Source organism: Notolabrus celidotus, chromosome 23 (genome assembly GCF_009762535.1).
Source record: "Notolabrus celidotus isolate fNotCel1 chromosome 23, fNotCel1.pri, whole genome shotgun sequence".
NCBI classification, from domain to species: Eukaryota; Metazoa; Chordata; class Actinopteri; order Labriformes; family Labridae; genus Notolabrus; species Notolabrus celidotus.
In genome coordinates this window covers 14,035,795-14,051,104 of record NC_048294.1, presented here as the reverse complement: position 1 = coordinate 14,051,104, position 15,310 = coordinate 14,035,795, and the positions used below count along the sequence as shown (strand labels likewise).

General features: G+C 38.5%; 1 protein-coding gene across 1 annotated transcript in view; it reads left to right on the top strand.

Moving 5' to 3' along the window:
- LOC117807151 (adhesion G protein-coupled receptor L3-like) overlaps window positions 1-15,310 on the top strand; it is a 309,664-nt gene that overhangs the window by 170,026 nt on the left and 124,328 nt on the right. Inside the window, exons 6-7 of the mRNA XM_034676232.1 lie at window positions 5,377-5,391; window positions 11,383-12,183. Coding sequence (XP_034532123.1) covers window positions 5,377-5,391; window positions 11,383-12,183 — 816 coding nt within the window. The remainder of the gene's footprint in view (window positions 1-5,376; window positions 5,392-11,382; window positions 12,184-15,310) is intronic.

Genomic DNA, 15,310 nt, shown 5'->3' with positions numbered 1-15,310 from the left:
ACACCATGACTCATGTGTTGTAAAATAACTTTTTGAGAATCTCAAGGACGTGCTGCAGTTCTCCACAGTATTCCCATAAGGGCCCAACATACACTGTGCAAGAACTATATGCACTGTAAGGTCTGATTGTTACACCAAAATGCAGAAGCTTCATAAAAGTAGAGTTGTTTTATTGGATTAGATTGGATTGGTGATAGTAACATTGTGGATGATCGGTGTGTATCTCGGCCCTATGTAGGGGTGGGAATCGAAAACCGGATCCAACTTAGAACCGGTTCCAATTGATCAATTCCATTGGATTTGTACACCTCAAATGTTATCGATTCTTCTTAACTATTCATTTCCCAGCACGACGTCACGTCATGTTGCGGTGCGTTGCATTATGTCACACATTCTGCAACACAGAACTCCTTCAACCACAAGGAAACAAATTCAAAGTATTTTCCTCCAGGCTCCAGGGGCTATGTCTGGATTCACATGGCCGAAAATGAGGCACCGAGAGCGGGTAAAATACCTCCGCGATGACCCACGGAGGAAAAGCTTTTTTCCTCTCCAAATTCAAAGTCTTTTCATCCAGGCTCCAGGGGCCACGCCTGGACTCACGTGGCCAAGAATGAGGTCAACCTATTGTTCAGTATGTTCAAGTTGAATATGTTCATGTTCAGTCTTGTGCAGACGTAATTTTGGAAAAAATTAAATGGTTTCTTTTGGTGCGGAAGACTGTGTAGAACTACTTTTTTCCCCCTCAAAAAATTCTCAGGAATCGTTAGGAGAATTGAGAAGGAATTGGATTGATAAGCATAGTCGACAATGGCATTGACATTGATGAAATCTTATCAATTCCCACCCCTAACCCTATGTGTATTTCAGTTGACCACTTCTTGCGCTATGTATCCATGGTGCTTTCAAGTGTTGTCTCCTTATTTTTTTGCACAACAGCAATAAGGTAAAAAAAAAGCCCTGCAGTTGTGGAATCAGCTCATGGCCCTGTTTCACTGTGCGAGAGTATGCTGTCAGCTAAAATTCTAACATGACTGAAATTTATCGAACTGGTCTGGAACAGCTGCGCGGGCCATGAACGTCCCTCATGCCCCCCTGTGTACTGAAATTTAGACCTTCAAAATCAGTCACAGGACTCCAAAATTAGGTTAGAATCAACTTCAATTTGCAGTGTACATGGGGGAAACACTCTCCCAGAGCAACCCCAGACTACATTTCAGTGGCCTAAAGATAAGAGTGTTTGCGCTGGGCTGTTTCCAATACTGTGAAAATCTGAGTGATGGTAAAAAAAGAGTTTGGTCCTTGGAAAATATAACCAAGATTTCTGAATCAACTCTGGGTGGGTTCCTCTTTGCCTTGCCAAAGATGCCATTCCCTCCTTCTGATTTGCTGTGGCATCCAAGGAAGGGTGATTACAGCTGGTCGTGTTATTCCTCTCGGAAAATGTGCCAGACGCTCACCATTCTCCTCGACATATCCAAGCGTCCTGTTTGTTGCGAAAAGATAATTATGAGACATTTTCTGTTATCACTTTTGTCACACTACCCATCCAAAAATATTTAAATCACAAGTTTCAATCGTCGGAAGAGGCCACATGAGCCTCGTAAGTTGCTGGAATGCGCAGAGCTGCTATTGACCTCCAACCTTGGCATAAACCTCCATCATGGCATCAGAATATTTTCTCAAATTTACCCAATCCCAAATCTGATATTAAAGAGATTGCCACTCATAGTCTGTTATTAAAGAGATGAGCTCAGTGCAGTGATTCAATGTAGATTTCACTGACACTAAGTTGTTTGTAGACTGGTGTGATTACCATTCAAAACAACATTGAGCAATGCAGTGGAGTTTGTCTAGTGATTGTGCTTATTTGTACCTTCAAATGATCTAAAAATCATTACAAAGTCAATGAAAGCTTTTTTTGCCTAGGAAAACTGATACCATGTAGATGATGGCATACTGTGGGGCTGTGCGCTGTATATAACCCATGAAATGTCTAGTCCTTTTATGTTACAGAGCGGATTTGTCAAGTACAGCCATAGGATAATTTTAATCACGAAGAGCTTATGAATGACAAAAGAAGGATAGCTCAGAAAGGACTCTTATTTTTTTATAGTTCTGTTCTGATACTTTCTCAGATGTCAGAGAGAAAGACAAGGAGATGGAGGAGAAAGGGATGGGTTGAGAGGATGAGCGAGCTAAGTGCTTTTTAGTGACTCAATGACAGCCATGACCAAAATCGTATTAAGGTCACAAAGGGGGTGGTGGGGTGGAGTAAAGAAGCTTTTCAAATGAATCAATTCTCCGTCTCACTCTGCTTTTTTTCCCCCTCCTTGCTCGTGCCCGTGACAGGGTAAACGTGAGGTTTTACAAAGTGTTGTTTCACAGGTATATCTCAGGGTATACTGTCTTTGTAGTAAAACACAAGTTGACATGACGTGAACAAATTACTTTGAGTGAACTGAGTGGTGACCTCGTTGCTTTCAGAGGCAACCTGCGGTCAAGCGGCAGGGCCACATGCTGTACAGTAGCCCTGGGAGTGGCAAATTTCCTTGTCAGGGATTTCATCCGAATCCTTTCCTCCCTTTCCCTTTCACACCATCTCCCTGGGCGATTGCGTCGTATACTACTCCTCACATCCCTGCCGCTAATGCCTTTTTCTATAGATCATTACCTTCCTCTCCCCTCGCCACTGTTAGCGATCGCTCAATCAGAAACGCTGGCCGGCCCCGTGGTCCCTGTTGTGTGGCCGCTGCTCACGGGAGGTGAAGAGGCTTCGATCGAGGACGTTTGGCTGTTTACTTTGATTTGATCTATGGGATCCATGTGCAGTTCCGAGTTATTGGAAAATTGGAGTGGCCAGTAATGATGATTCAAATGTAGCCTGCAGCTATTGTTGCCTAGGCTTGGTATGGACTGTGTGTGTTTCAATGACAGCTGGAGTGTTTGCTTGTTGATGAGGTCCTAGGCTGAACCAGTGTACAATTTTATGATCTGACAAACGCAGGCGACTTGTTGAAAGCCACTACCCTCCCCATTATTTTTCTTTCTTTTTCTCCCTTTCCCTCAGCTGACACAGCCCCCCTCAGTCACCGTTTTTTTCATTGGCTCACCGCCCCGTATTAATATTGTTCTCCTCTAATAATTTTCCCATCTTTCAAACTTTACCCCGCCCACCCCTGCCCGTTGACCTCCATACCTCAGTCTGTTGCACTCTCCATTTGGAGGAGAGGACTCTTGTAAGCCCTGGTAAGAGAGGTTAATCCTCTCTTATTAGAACCGGGATTACTGGAGGGGAAGGGACAGGACCGGCAAAATGGCATGACTGACTGAAAGCTTGTCCACAAGAGGAAGCAATACGTATAGTGTGGAGGGAGTTAAGATGTAGCAGCCACTGACAAATTCCGAACAGGGTTTCAGTGTAGTCCTTGAGCTGTAGACTCACGGCAGGTTTTACACGTTCGTTACACCAGACAGTATCATACATGAGAACAGTATATCTTTATAGGATCAGTCTCTTTATACTAAATATACTGTTATATTAAAGCTACCTTACTTGAAGTTTTGTTTATGCTGCACATTGATAGCTTTATATTAAGATTATATTTAAGTATGCAGTAAAGTGGATGACTCTGTGAATCTTCTACTTTATTCTGTTAGCCTCATCTCCTGTAAGCATTTTAGCATATTTTTAGTAACTGTATTGGTTTGGAAACTAAAGCACTACACTTTTGTTACAGTCTTATGACGTTACACCCTAGTTATACCTGCTGGCATTCTTTTTTAATAGACTATTTAATACACAAAAGCAGTTTTCTGGCTAATGGTCACTATCTGTTGTTTATTATGTTTCATTCAAGGTGCATGTAATAAAAAACTATTGACTGCCATTATTTTTTTATTGGAACAAAAGAAAAATACACTAAGTGTAATCTGAAATGGATGACTAAATGAATTAGCAACGTGTTCTACCCTGTTCCTCTCATTGTGACAGACATTGTATGCCTAGATAGCCTCTTAGCATCTTTGACCTAACTGCTTTGGTTTAAGAAAAAAAAGCACTGTAGCTTTGTTTCAGTCTCACAAAGGTTTCGGTAGCAGTCGCTCACATAAAGTTCATAAAGTTCACATTCAGTATGTAGTAAGTAGTATGTGAAAAAGAGCGAACTCTGCAGTATGCCAAAACTCACCGGATATCTACTGATTCGGGAAAATTTCACAGTATGCATCGGACCAGTCTGCCTCACGTACTGTTTCCCACAATGCACAGCGCTCGTTCCACTTTTTCTTTTCACTTCTTTTTTTGACAGGGGGGAACTCAGTTTTTAGGTGCTGTGAAAATTATTAAATTCCATACAAACCTCTTTCTAACTTTTTAAATCATAAGTGATGCTAAAGAAGCAGTTTATCTATCAGCTTGGCTGTTGTTTACTTCCACATCCTGAAACCGGAAATTCAGTGACGTCTGGCCCAGCGTACTGCAACACAGATCAAACAGAACAGTCATACTGCAGACTAAATTCAAACGCAGTATGTAGTAGGCAGTACCTACTGCCTACTACATTAGTAGGTAGTATGGAGCAGGCCATTTCGAAAACAGCCATTGTATGCCTAGATAGCCTCTAAATCTGCATAGGGGTTGGTAGAAAACTAAAACAGAATTTGAGGACATTAAACAATGGATCTATATTTGAAGGTTGTCAAGACTGAAACGTAATACCTATGTTGTTTTGTGTTTGATGGTTGTCACGATGCAACAGTGTGCTAACATGTTCTGCTGCCTCCTTCTGAAACGAGCTAATAGATAAATCAGTTGTGGTTTAAATGAAGATTTCAATTAGAATGTATAACTTTTCCACTGATAGTATCCCATAATTAGTTTAGGTGGCTGTCTGCTTGTTTGTCAGTATATTCGGGTCATAAGTGGCAATTTATCTGTTGGTGTCCACTGCGATGTAAATGCACTGACTTTTATGAGGTGCTCTGTTTTCTCAGTTGTGCCTTAAACCTAAAAGCTTGCCAATAAGCAGCCATATGGTTGTGTGATTTTATGGATGTGGAAATGTCATGTACTCTACATATGCTTTTCATACTCCCATCTCACATTCTTCTGCAAAAAAGAAACAAACATTTTTTACAATGTAAGACTTGTTTAATCTTTCTTTTTATCCTGCAGGATCAAATGATGCAGTCCTTTTTCTTCTTAAAAGCTTTTGATTGAATGTTCCTTGTCTATCAACTAACCACATGTTCTTCTTTTATTGTTATGTCAGTTTTATTTAAAAAATAAATAAATAAATACTTTTTCCAGTTACAACAATAACAATAATCTGTTCTTTCTGTCTTTCTTTCTCTCCCCTTCATGCCTAAATATAGAAGTGGAGCAAAAAGGTAACTAAATGACAATAACTTTTCCCTTTTTCATCTTCATTTTCACTTGGGTATACGCTTGCATTTGTGTGGTGATGGGTTGCTTAAGCAGGTTTCGTGACATTTGTAGATTCATGCTCACTGTTTGGTTCATTGGTGAGGTTGAACATGTCATTCATGGGGAAAATTAAATTGCATGGAGAGACGGTGTTAGAAGTGTACATAATGAGCAGAGTGCGGTCTTTCATTTAGCCCTGTATTAGCTGCAGCATGGAAAAACCAATACATTCTCACTCCCTAAAACAGCAGCTTGGTCTGGGACCCAAAGCTTTTGCATATGACAACCTCCTTCTTTAATTTCAATGTAGCACATGAAGGTCTTCACTGTCAAGGCAGCAATCCTAAATATAAACAAGTGTAACAGTAATATATTGGATAACCAAGATCCTGCTACATTTTCCACAATTTACAGTCCAATTAGCAACTTATGTAGCGACTATGTGTCCAGATCAAAAGCAAAAAAGGGAATTTGCCCCTTCAGGTGTGTCTTCAAAATAAATGCCAACATGTCTTGGTTCATTACATCCCTCAGAGGAGCACAAGTCTATCTCCCTCCTGATGAGTCTCAGTTTCACTGTATATAGCAGTTCACAGAGACTCTATCTGGCTTACTTCAGTGGTATGAACCTGCAAAAAATGGTTGTTATGGTTTACTTGCAATTAATGGCTCTTACGTTTGCTTAAATAAAGACATTGTAATGCCAGTTTGTATAAAGGAAAAAAAATCAAGAACTTTGTCCAGTCTGTCTTCAAGAGAATAAGAAAACAACTCTTAAACAATTGTTTTCTCGATAGAGGTCCCATTGATCATTTCTGATGCTTTCCATGACATCAGGAAATCTGAACACTGATTGGCTTTTGCAAGACAGCATCTGTTGCTTAAAGGTTACATTTTTGATTCAGCCGGGATTATTAGCTGCACTTGCATGCAGATACCTGTTTTTAGAGATAAATTAATTATTGTCAGATTGCGCCAAATGAGAGCCTGGATGTCATTACAGCCAATGGTGTTCCGCTTGCTTTTGCTCTCTATACGAACTGTTTTTCCTGCATACATCAAAGCCAGCTGACTTTATTGGTCAATACTTTACAGACTATAAACATACTACAAATGGAAACCAGGACATTTCACATACCAAAATGTGGACCCCTACCTACACAGCCCTTATTTTATGTCAAATTTGAAAGAGAGATGAACATGTTACTACTTTAATTTGGATATATAGCCCACCTAGGTATGATATATCATTAAAGTACATATAATATGAGACAAACATGCATGCAATACTTAAACAAAGTATGCTACATAAGTTAAAGAGGATAACTTCCTAGAAGAGGCAACATGTTTTTTCACTGTGTCTCTGATGAAGTCCTGAGTTTGTAGACCCTGCTAAACCCTGATTGCAGCTCCAATACTACACTCTAGCTGCCCATTCTATTTCACCTGACTTCAATCACACATCAAAACAATAAGCTGGACAGACAGTGTCCAGAAACAAAGCCTGATGGGTACCTGGAGCACAACAATGTGAAGGATCAGACCGCTGACCATGCTGCTGTATTTCTGATGACAAGGGAGTGAGGACGGGGTGGTACACTACACTCCTATCTTCATCATGTTCATCAGCAGCACCACAGATTGACAGCTCCTCTGACATCGCCACATGTATGATAATCATCCGAGCTAGGGCTTTAGAGACTGCTCTCCAGTGAAATCCTATAACCCTGGGATGTTTTTATTCCTTGTTTTAAGTGCAGATTATTCCATCTTTGCTTTATAGCTGAATAAAATTAAAGTAGAGGGTGATCAATAGCTTGTCCAATAAGCTGTCAACATTTTTGATTATAGCTCTAACATGATGATGGCTGTAACCTTCAGAGACTCACTAATCAATACCAGAGACAGATCTAAGCAGTCATATTCTTACCTTATCAGCACTGCAGGATGTTAAAGAGCATATTACAAATCTCCACTTGTGCCCCGAGAGTATTTTGTTTGTAGTGTTACCTCACTACATGAAATATGTCCCTTTGTCAGACGTTAACTGTTAAGTTGAATTTAAAGTCAAAGATGGAAATGAAATCATTAAACAAGAGTCAAGAGTCTCGCTTTAATAGCTGTGCAATAAATTTGAAGTTTCATAGTCGTCATTAATTAATGACACATCTCTGGAATCTGTGGCACAGAGAATGAGCAATGAAGGTGAAGGGGGAATTTGAAACACTTTATAGAGATGACTTTATAGAGATGGCTGTTTCCCCCGCCGTGGTAACAGTTTTTGTGCAATTCCCCATGAAAGCCATGATTGCTTTTGTATCACTTCTCTAATATCTTCCATTCACTCCTCCATCTATGTGCTTACAGCCTTAAAAAGCATATTTTACCACCTCCTCAGAGCCCAGCATGCTGTCAGTACAAAAGCTTGCCTACTCTGACCTTGTACCTCAGCACAACTCATAATTTTTTCAACCATGGGAACAACCCTCTTAGCATTTAGCACAGCAACCGCTGAGATGTGTGCCAAGGCACTATGTTCAACGGGACGCATCTCAGCACATTTTTCACCTGCAGGTAGACAACATGTTTAATCTTGAGAGATTACAAGGGGAAGAAGCTTCTGTTTGTGCTGTCTCTTTTTCCCCCTTCTCCCTTGGAGCGTGCTGCTTTTACCTCTCGAAGGATCTGCTGCTAAAACCTGTCAGGGCTGTGTCAGGCTGCTGGCCCATTATTGTGAAAAGGGCCTACACACACTTTGGTTTTATGTGATTTACTGTGGACTCGAACCTGTGGAAAAAAAGAAAACTGCACTCTCAACAGTCTTTATTGTTCCTCTATATTGGATGTAAAGCTTTATCTGTGAAAACATAGCAAACAGTGGTTTTCATAGGTTTTAATAAAAAACCCAATCTGAAAAACTGTTAAATTTTGTTCAAAACTGATTTTTATCATTTACATATAATTCAAATCTTATATTTAATTGAATGTTTTGCAAAGACAACATATTGATAATAATAATAATAACTTTATTTATATAGCATTTAAAAACAAATGTTTACAAAGTGCTTTGACAAACAAAGCATGGCTCAATAGCAGAGTAAACAATTTGACAGACAGGGAGGAGAAAATGTGATCAATGCAAAACAAAATGCAATGCAAGAGTTTCAAGGGAATACACGTAAATTAAACAGTATGGAGTGGTGTGACAGTGGAGCAGTAAATCATTGTTGAGAGGTTTTTCAGGGTAAATAGATAAAAATAAATAAATCAATAAAAATAAATAAAAATGGAGAAGTAAATATAAGCATTAAAAAGTGCAATAAAAGAGGTTTTCAGAGTAAAAGGACGACATCATAGAAAAAAGTGCAAAGGATGAATTAGGAACGTGAAAATAATAAAAGATTAATAATAATAATCAATTATTGAATATTACATATTAGATGTTGAAACTGAAAAATGATGTCGTTTTATGAAAAAAAATGCAAATTTTAATTTTGATGCCACCATCTCATTTCAAACACTTGGGACACAGAAAACAAAACACTGAAAGAGTTTTGTTATGCTTAGAATAACAACAGGAGTATCCTCTCCCAAGTAATAAGGTTAATTTGCAACAGGTATATTATTTGACTGTTTAAAAAGGGTACTCCAGAGAGGCTGAGTCTCTCATAAGTAGAGATGGAAAGAGGCCCATCAGTCTGTGGGAGACTGCGTGAGCAAATAGTTCAACAACTTCAGAAACGTGTTTGTCAGAGTAAAATTACAAAGAATTTGGGGTTTCATCATCTGCAGAACATAATATGATTAAAAGATTCAGAAAATCTGAAGAAATCTCTGTAAAGTGGTGACAAAGCCGAAAACCAATATGTCTGTGATCTTTGGGCCCTCAGGCTGCACTACATTTAAAATAGACATGACTCTGTAGTGGAAATCACTGCACTGGGTTAAAATCACTTCCAGTAACCATTGTCTGAAAACACAGTTCTTTGCCGCATCCACAAATTCAGGTTAAAACTGTAGCAAGCAAAGGGGGAAACCATAGATAAACCTGATCCAGTAATGCATGGGCCAATGTAGGATCAACTCAGGTGAAGTGGAAAACTGTCCTGTGGTTTGACAGATCAAAATTTGACATTATTTTTGTAAACCATGGACACTCTCCTCTGGTCTGAAGAGGAGAAGGACCACCTGCTTGTTATCAGCACTTTTTTTTCATATAATAATACATCTTTCTTAGTTTCAACCTTTTGATATGTTGTCTTTGCACCATTTAAAAAGAAAATTGTTAAATGCTTTACAATCAATCAAAATCTGTATTTATTAATATTTTACAGTGTCCCAACTTTTAAAGAATTCAAGTTTTTACTGAAGTTAGAGTTAACTAAAGTTTATTTCCTATTTGCATATAGGTTGATATTCCCATAAAAAAGAATAGATATAGTCTATAAAAAGACAGACACCACACAGATAACCACGACCAGTAAATAAATATGTACAGCATTTTGCAGTCCTTTTCCAATCTTTCAATAATAATAATAATTTTATTTTTCGAGCAATTTTCAAAAACCTAGTTACAAAGTGCTTTACGTGGACAGCAAAATAAAACAGGCAGTTGATAAAAACACACAAGTGAAGAAACAGAGATAAAATATACTTTAAAAGACGTAAAATTCCCCTAAAAGAGCTCTAAAGGAATACTATTTTTTTAAGATGGTTAAAATAAAATAAGATAAAATTCAGAAAAAATCAGGAAAGGCTCTTCAATAAAAGTATGTTTTAAGAAGGGATTTATAAGAGCTCACTGACTCAGAAGACCTGAATTCCTTGCAGTTTTAATACTCACTTTTTAAAATTCAAAATATAAAATCCAATTCTAAATTCAGAGTCAACATAATCCTGAATTCAGATGTCATCTCCTTAGACAGACAGCAAATTATGATAGCCTCAGTCCATGATAATCCATAATGAGCTGAAATTAGCTTTGCAAACGGTTCAAACTATTGACCCGCTCCAGCTGGATTGCCTGGGCCTAGCTTTATCAGATTTGAGTACAAACCAGCTCACATATAATTAGTTTAGTTTGCGGGGTGTTGTAAATCATGCTGCAGACTTAAACTGTCATGTGGATGAAATAACGGACAGGCAGTCATTATATAGATGATGTAATTATTGTGTATTTTTTCCCTTTTGTTTTCTTTCTCCTACAGGGCTGCCTCAGCCAATAATTACAGCGTAGTTATTTGTCAAAATCTTTTAACTTTGGGTTTGTGTGTTTAAGTCTATTTATTAAGAACTGCCTTCAGGGTGTTTTTAATAAAAGAAAACAATGAAACCTTTTCTTCCAGTGTAACTATATTTAATTTAGTGGATTTGTACCAAGAGAAGGCTCTGTGAAGGGAAAGAGAAATACAAGGTAACTTGTAAGTTCTTGTGTGACTCACTTTGTGGTAAGTTTTGACAGCAGCTTGTGCTTTGTTTCTGTTTCACATTTAGTATCAGGATATAACCCTTACTTATCTTTGCTGCCACCCTATTTTACACTGACGCTACAAAGCAATTGCCCTTTGGCTCAGAGACATGAAGAAAATTTCTAAACTGCAATTACTCATTGATACTGAAATAGAACTAATTAAATTTGAGTCACAGTTTTAAATAGAGACGATGGTGACTGTGTTTGTGTTTGTTTGCATTGGCTGTTTTCTGTTTAATTGTTATTTACTTGCTTTGTACAATCCAGAATTCATTGGCCTAATCCAATCAAAACACTAATTGCTTTCTTTGTCTGACAATCAGCCATCTTTCCTGCATTATATCTAAATTGCGTCATCCCATCACTGATGAAGTGGTCGGTACTTCACATTGGAGAAACTTCAGTGTTGTTGCATTCAAGTATTGATGTCTAATACCTGCCAATGTAACTCTGTACTTGTCTTTCCCCTATTTTGGCTCCTCAGTATTCCTGTGCCCAGGGCTTCTGCGCAGGGTGTACCAGAGCGAGCACCTCTTCGAATCGGACCACCAGTCAGGAGCTTGGTGCAAAGACCCTCTGCAAGCCTCGGATAAGATCTACTACATGCCTTGGACACCCTATCGCACTGACACGTTGACCGAGTATTCCTCCAAAGAAGACTTCATAGCTGGCCGGCCGACGACAACCTACAAACTTCCACATCGTGTTGATGGAACTGGCTTTGTTGTCTACGATGGCGCGCTCTTCTTCAACAAAGAGCGCACACGCAATATTGTAAAGTTTGACCTGCGGACTCGTATCAAAAGTGGCGAGGCGATCATTGCCAACGCCAACTACCATGACACATCTCCGTACCGCTGGGGAGGGAAATCAGACATTGACTTGGCCGTTGATGAGAATGGCCTCTGGGTGATTTACGCCACTGAACAAAACAACGGGCGAATCGTCATCAGCCAGCTCAATCCCTACACTCTCCGAGTCGAAGGAACATGGGACACGGCTTATGACAAACGCTCGGCATCCAACGCTTTTATGATCTGTGGAATCCTCTATGTGGTAAAGTCGGTGTACGAGGACGATGATAACGAAGCAACAGGGAACAAGATTGACTACATCTACAACACAGAGCTTAGTAAAGACGGGTTTCTGGACATCCCTTTCCCCAACTCGTATCAATACATCGCTGCAGTGGATTATAATCCTAGGGACAATTTGCTGTACGTTTGGAACAATTACCATGTGGTAAAATACTCTCTGGACTTTGGAGCGTTGGACAACAGACTTGGTAAGACCAATTTATTTCTCCCTTCTTTACTGTTATGGGGTTCTGAAAAGTTACGTGTTGTAGTACCATGTTCACTCCTTTGGATCTGTGCAGGTGGGTGTTGCTTGAATGTTAATGGGAAAATCAAACAGACTGTTAGACTTTGAGGTGTAAGACAGTCTGGCTGCAGCTGTTTCAACACAGCACTTTCTTTTACTGTAGTTTGGAGATATGGAAGTAAAAAAAACAACAGACATCTGTTTTTTTTTGCCATGAGTTGTGGAAAAGAGCCCAATTTCAAATTACTATCATTTCTGCAACAGGATAATGAGATTGGTCCATCCAACTATGCTAAACTTTGGATCACAAGAGGCACTCCAAAACAGAAACACTGGCCCAATTCCATTACGTTTTAAATGGTTTTCCATCAAGAGGATAATTTCTAATTGTTTCATTGATCTGCTGAACTTTTCTTGACACCAACAATCTTTAAACCCGGAAAAAATAAACACTTTCAAATAGGAGTGGGCAAATTACTGCTTTACAATGCAACCGTCAAATACCAAGAGGAGGAACCTCCTTTGGCATTCAAGGTATTGGCTGTGGCATGAACACTACCTTAGCACTTAAAGATCTGCACAATTTCATACGCATTAATACATTGTAACCAAAATAGTCATGCTCCAATCAAATTAAATGCTTTTGCCTCTAAGTTGATCTGACACCCTTACAATAAAGTCAATTTTTAGCCTTGCTACTTGACAGGCTCTTAAGATAGAAAAATAAATCACCATGTTGTTCCGCCTAACACTTTTCTATTGTGAGATGTAGGGAAAAGCTTGGCATGGCAAGCTATAACACTTTAAGACTTTGTAACTCAAATAAAAAGAGCATATATATAAAATATAAATATATATTTTAGATGTAGCACCTCAAGGCTGTGTAGGCTGGTGCTAATTTCAAATACAGAATGCTGCTCAATGTGTTAAATCTGTATTTTAATGAGCATCCTAAATGAAAGTGATTCAGTGTTTCACACACATGGACCAAACTTGAGTGGGCTGCTTAAGTACATCTGCAGACCATTTATACATTTTTCTTTGTCTTATATATTTTTTCCATCCACAATCAGTTGACTAGACTAACTCTTGTCGCTTCCCAATCTTTGCGTCCAATAACCAGCAGTGCCTGACACATGTTCTGCTGCAGTTGTTCAGAGGAAGAGAAAGGTTAAATGGGAACCCTCCCATACAACTCTTGTAAGAGTGACGCACAGCTGGTTTCTGCAGATGTCATTCTGCTAGGGATGTAACGATACACTTAACCCATGATTCGATTTGAATCCTGATTTTTGGTTCACGATACGATTCACTCACGATTCTCTAACAATTTTCTTGAAAACTAGATTGAACTCAAATTTAAATAACCATTATTTTATTTCAATTCTCAGATATGGACAGTTGCAATATATATTTTTTTCTTATATTTATTTGTAAACAAACAATGAAATCCTTTTTCATTTTTAAGGTGTGTTGTAATTCAAATAAAACCACGGCACACTTTTTTTTTAGTACCTTGCAAAAAAACTAAAAATAAACTTACAAAAATACCTTGTTGGAAAATTTCAGAACAATTATCAAGAAATGGAAAGTGAACGATTCCCAAATTAAAGTATTTAATATTAAAACAAATAAGGTAAATGTCTTTGAATTAGGGTTGTAAATTTCAAGTATTCTCCTTGATCGATCTTTGGAAATGTTAACGATCAATTATTGTTTAATCATTTAAAAACACGTTTCCTTGTCAAAAATAATGCCAAATGTATTTTTCCCTCTAAATCAAAATTTTCCTTCATGACACAATGTTTATTACTGACAGTATTAAACAGCTACGTATCATATTGAGGTGTTCAAAATGTTAAACACGCTGAGTATCAACATGAGGAGCAGGCTTATAAATAATCTCAGAGGACGCATGGTGATAGAGTGACAAATTATGTTGAATCGATTTTAATTCACCCTTATTTGTGTCAATTTTTTACCGATTTGCGATATATCATTGCATTCTGCATTACCTTAGTTTTGGATCGCTGTGAAATGTGACGTTGTTTACAAGCCTCGGTCACGAGACAGCGTAACATAGAGTGAAACATATCTAAATGTGAGTTGTGTTAATTGGCAGCTCGATAAAACGCATCCTGATGAATATTGTAAATAGATCAGACACATACAGGTGAGAAAAACAGAAGGAGGCTGGCTGGGACATGCTGTTGTGTGCAGTGTGTGATGGGGGGCAAATAACAGTACTGAAAGAAAGACAGGTGAACAAATGCAAGTAGTTTTTAAACACTCTTTAATGAGTTAGGGTGGGGGAAAGCGCTATTTTTAATACAGACCTAATAGAAGAAAGCAGTGGATGGAATAACATGATATAAATAGGATCATGTATTTAAATATTTTCAACCCTGGCACTGCCTCAACTGTAAAAGGTGTAACATCATTTTGTGAGAAACACTGTGATTACAAATTAAACAACTGAATAGAAACTAATAAGAGTGTTAAAATAAAGCTGCCATTTAGAATGTAATGATGACTGTGGCATTAATGTGAAGAGGGAGCTTTATCAGTTCTGATTTGATAATATTAGACAGCTGAGGCCCAAAAAACGGTTGATTAAAATTGTTACTCTGGTTCTCTGAGTGAAGAGACTATTTAACAATACGACAAAAAGGAGGCAGAAGAATTCATAATAAATTGTATTGATGTCTGTGGCGCATTGTGAGTTGAGCACTAAGTATTTTCACACTGTGTTCAGCCACAAGTTGACTCTTTTGCCCACTCTTACAGTCACCTTGGAAAAAGAACAAGCAGCTGCTCACGTTAAACTTCCCCAAACTCTTTTGAAAAGTCTAATTTCTCCACTCCATTGTTCTTTTTATAAATTGGCGCTTGTTGGAAAGCATGAAACGGAAAAAAAGAACCTGTTTTGACACACCAGGGTAATTCTTTGCGCTATCTCATCAACAGCTCTAGTCAAAAATGTCACAAGTTATTTGACTGTGAAGTCCTTACCGCGGCTTTCTCCTCAGAGGCTTTCTCTACCTGCCGCTTGCCAGTTTAATTTATTTTCCTCAGCTGGCAGCTACTGT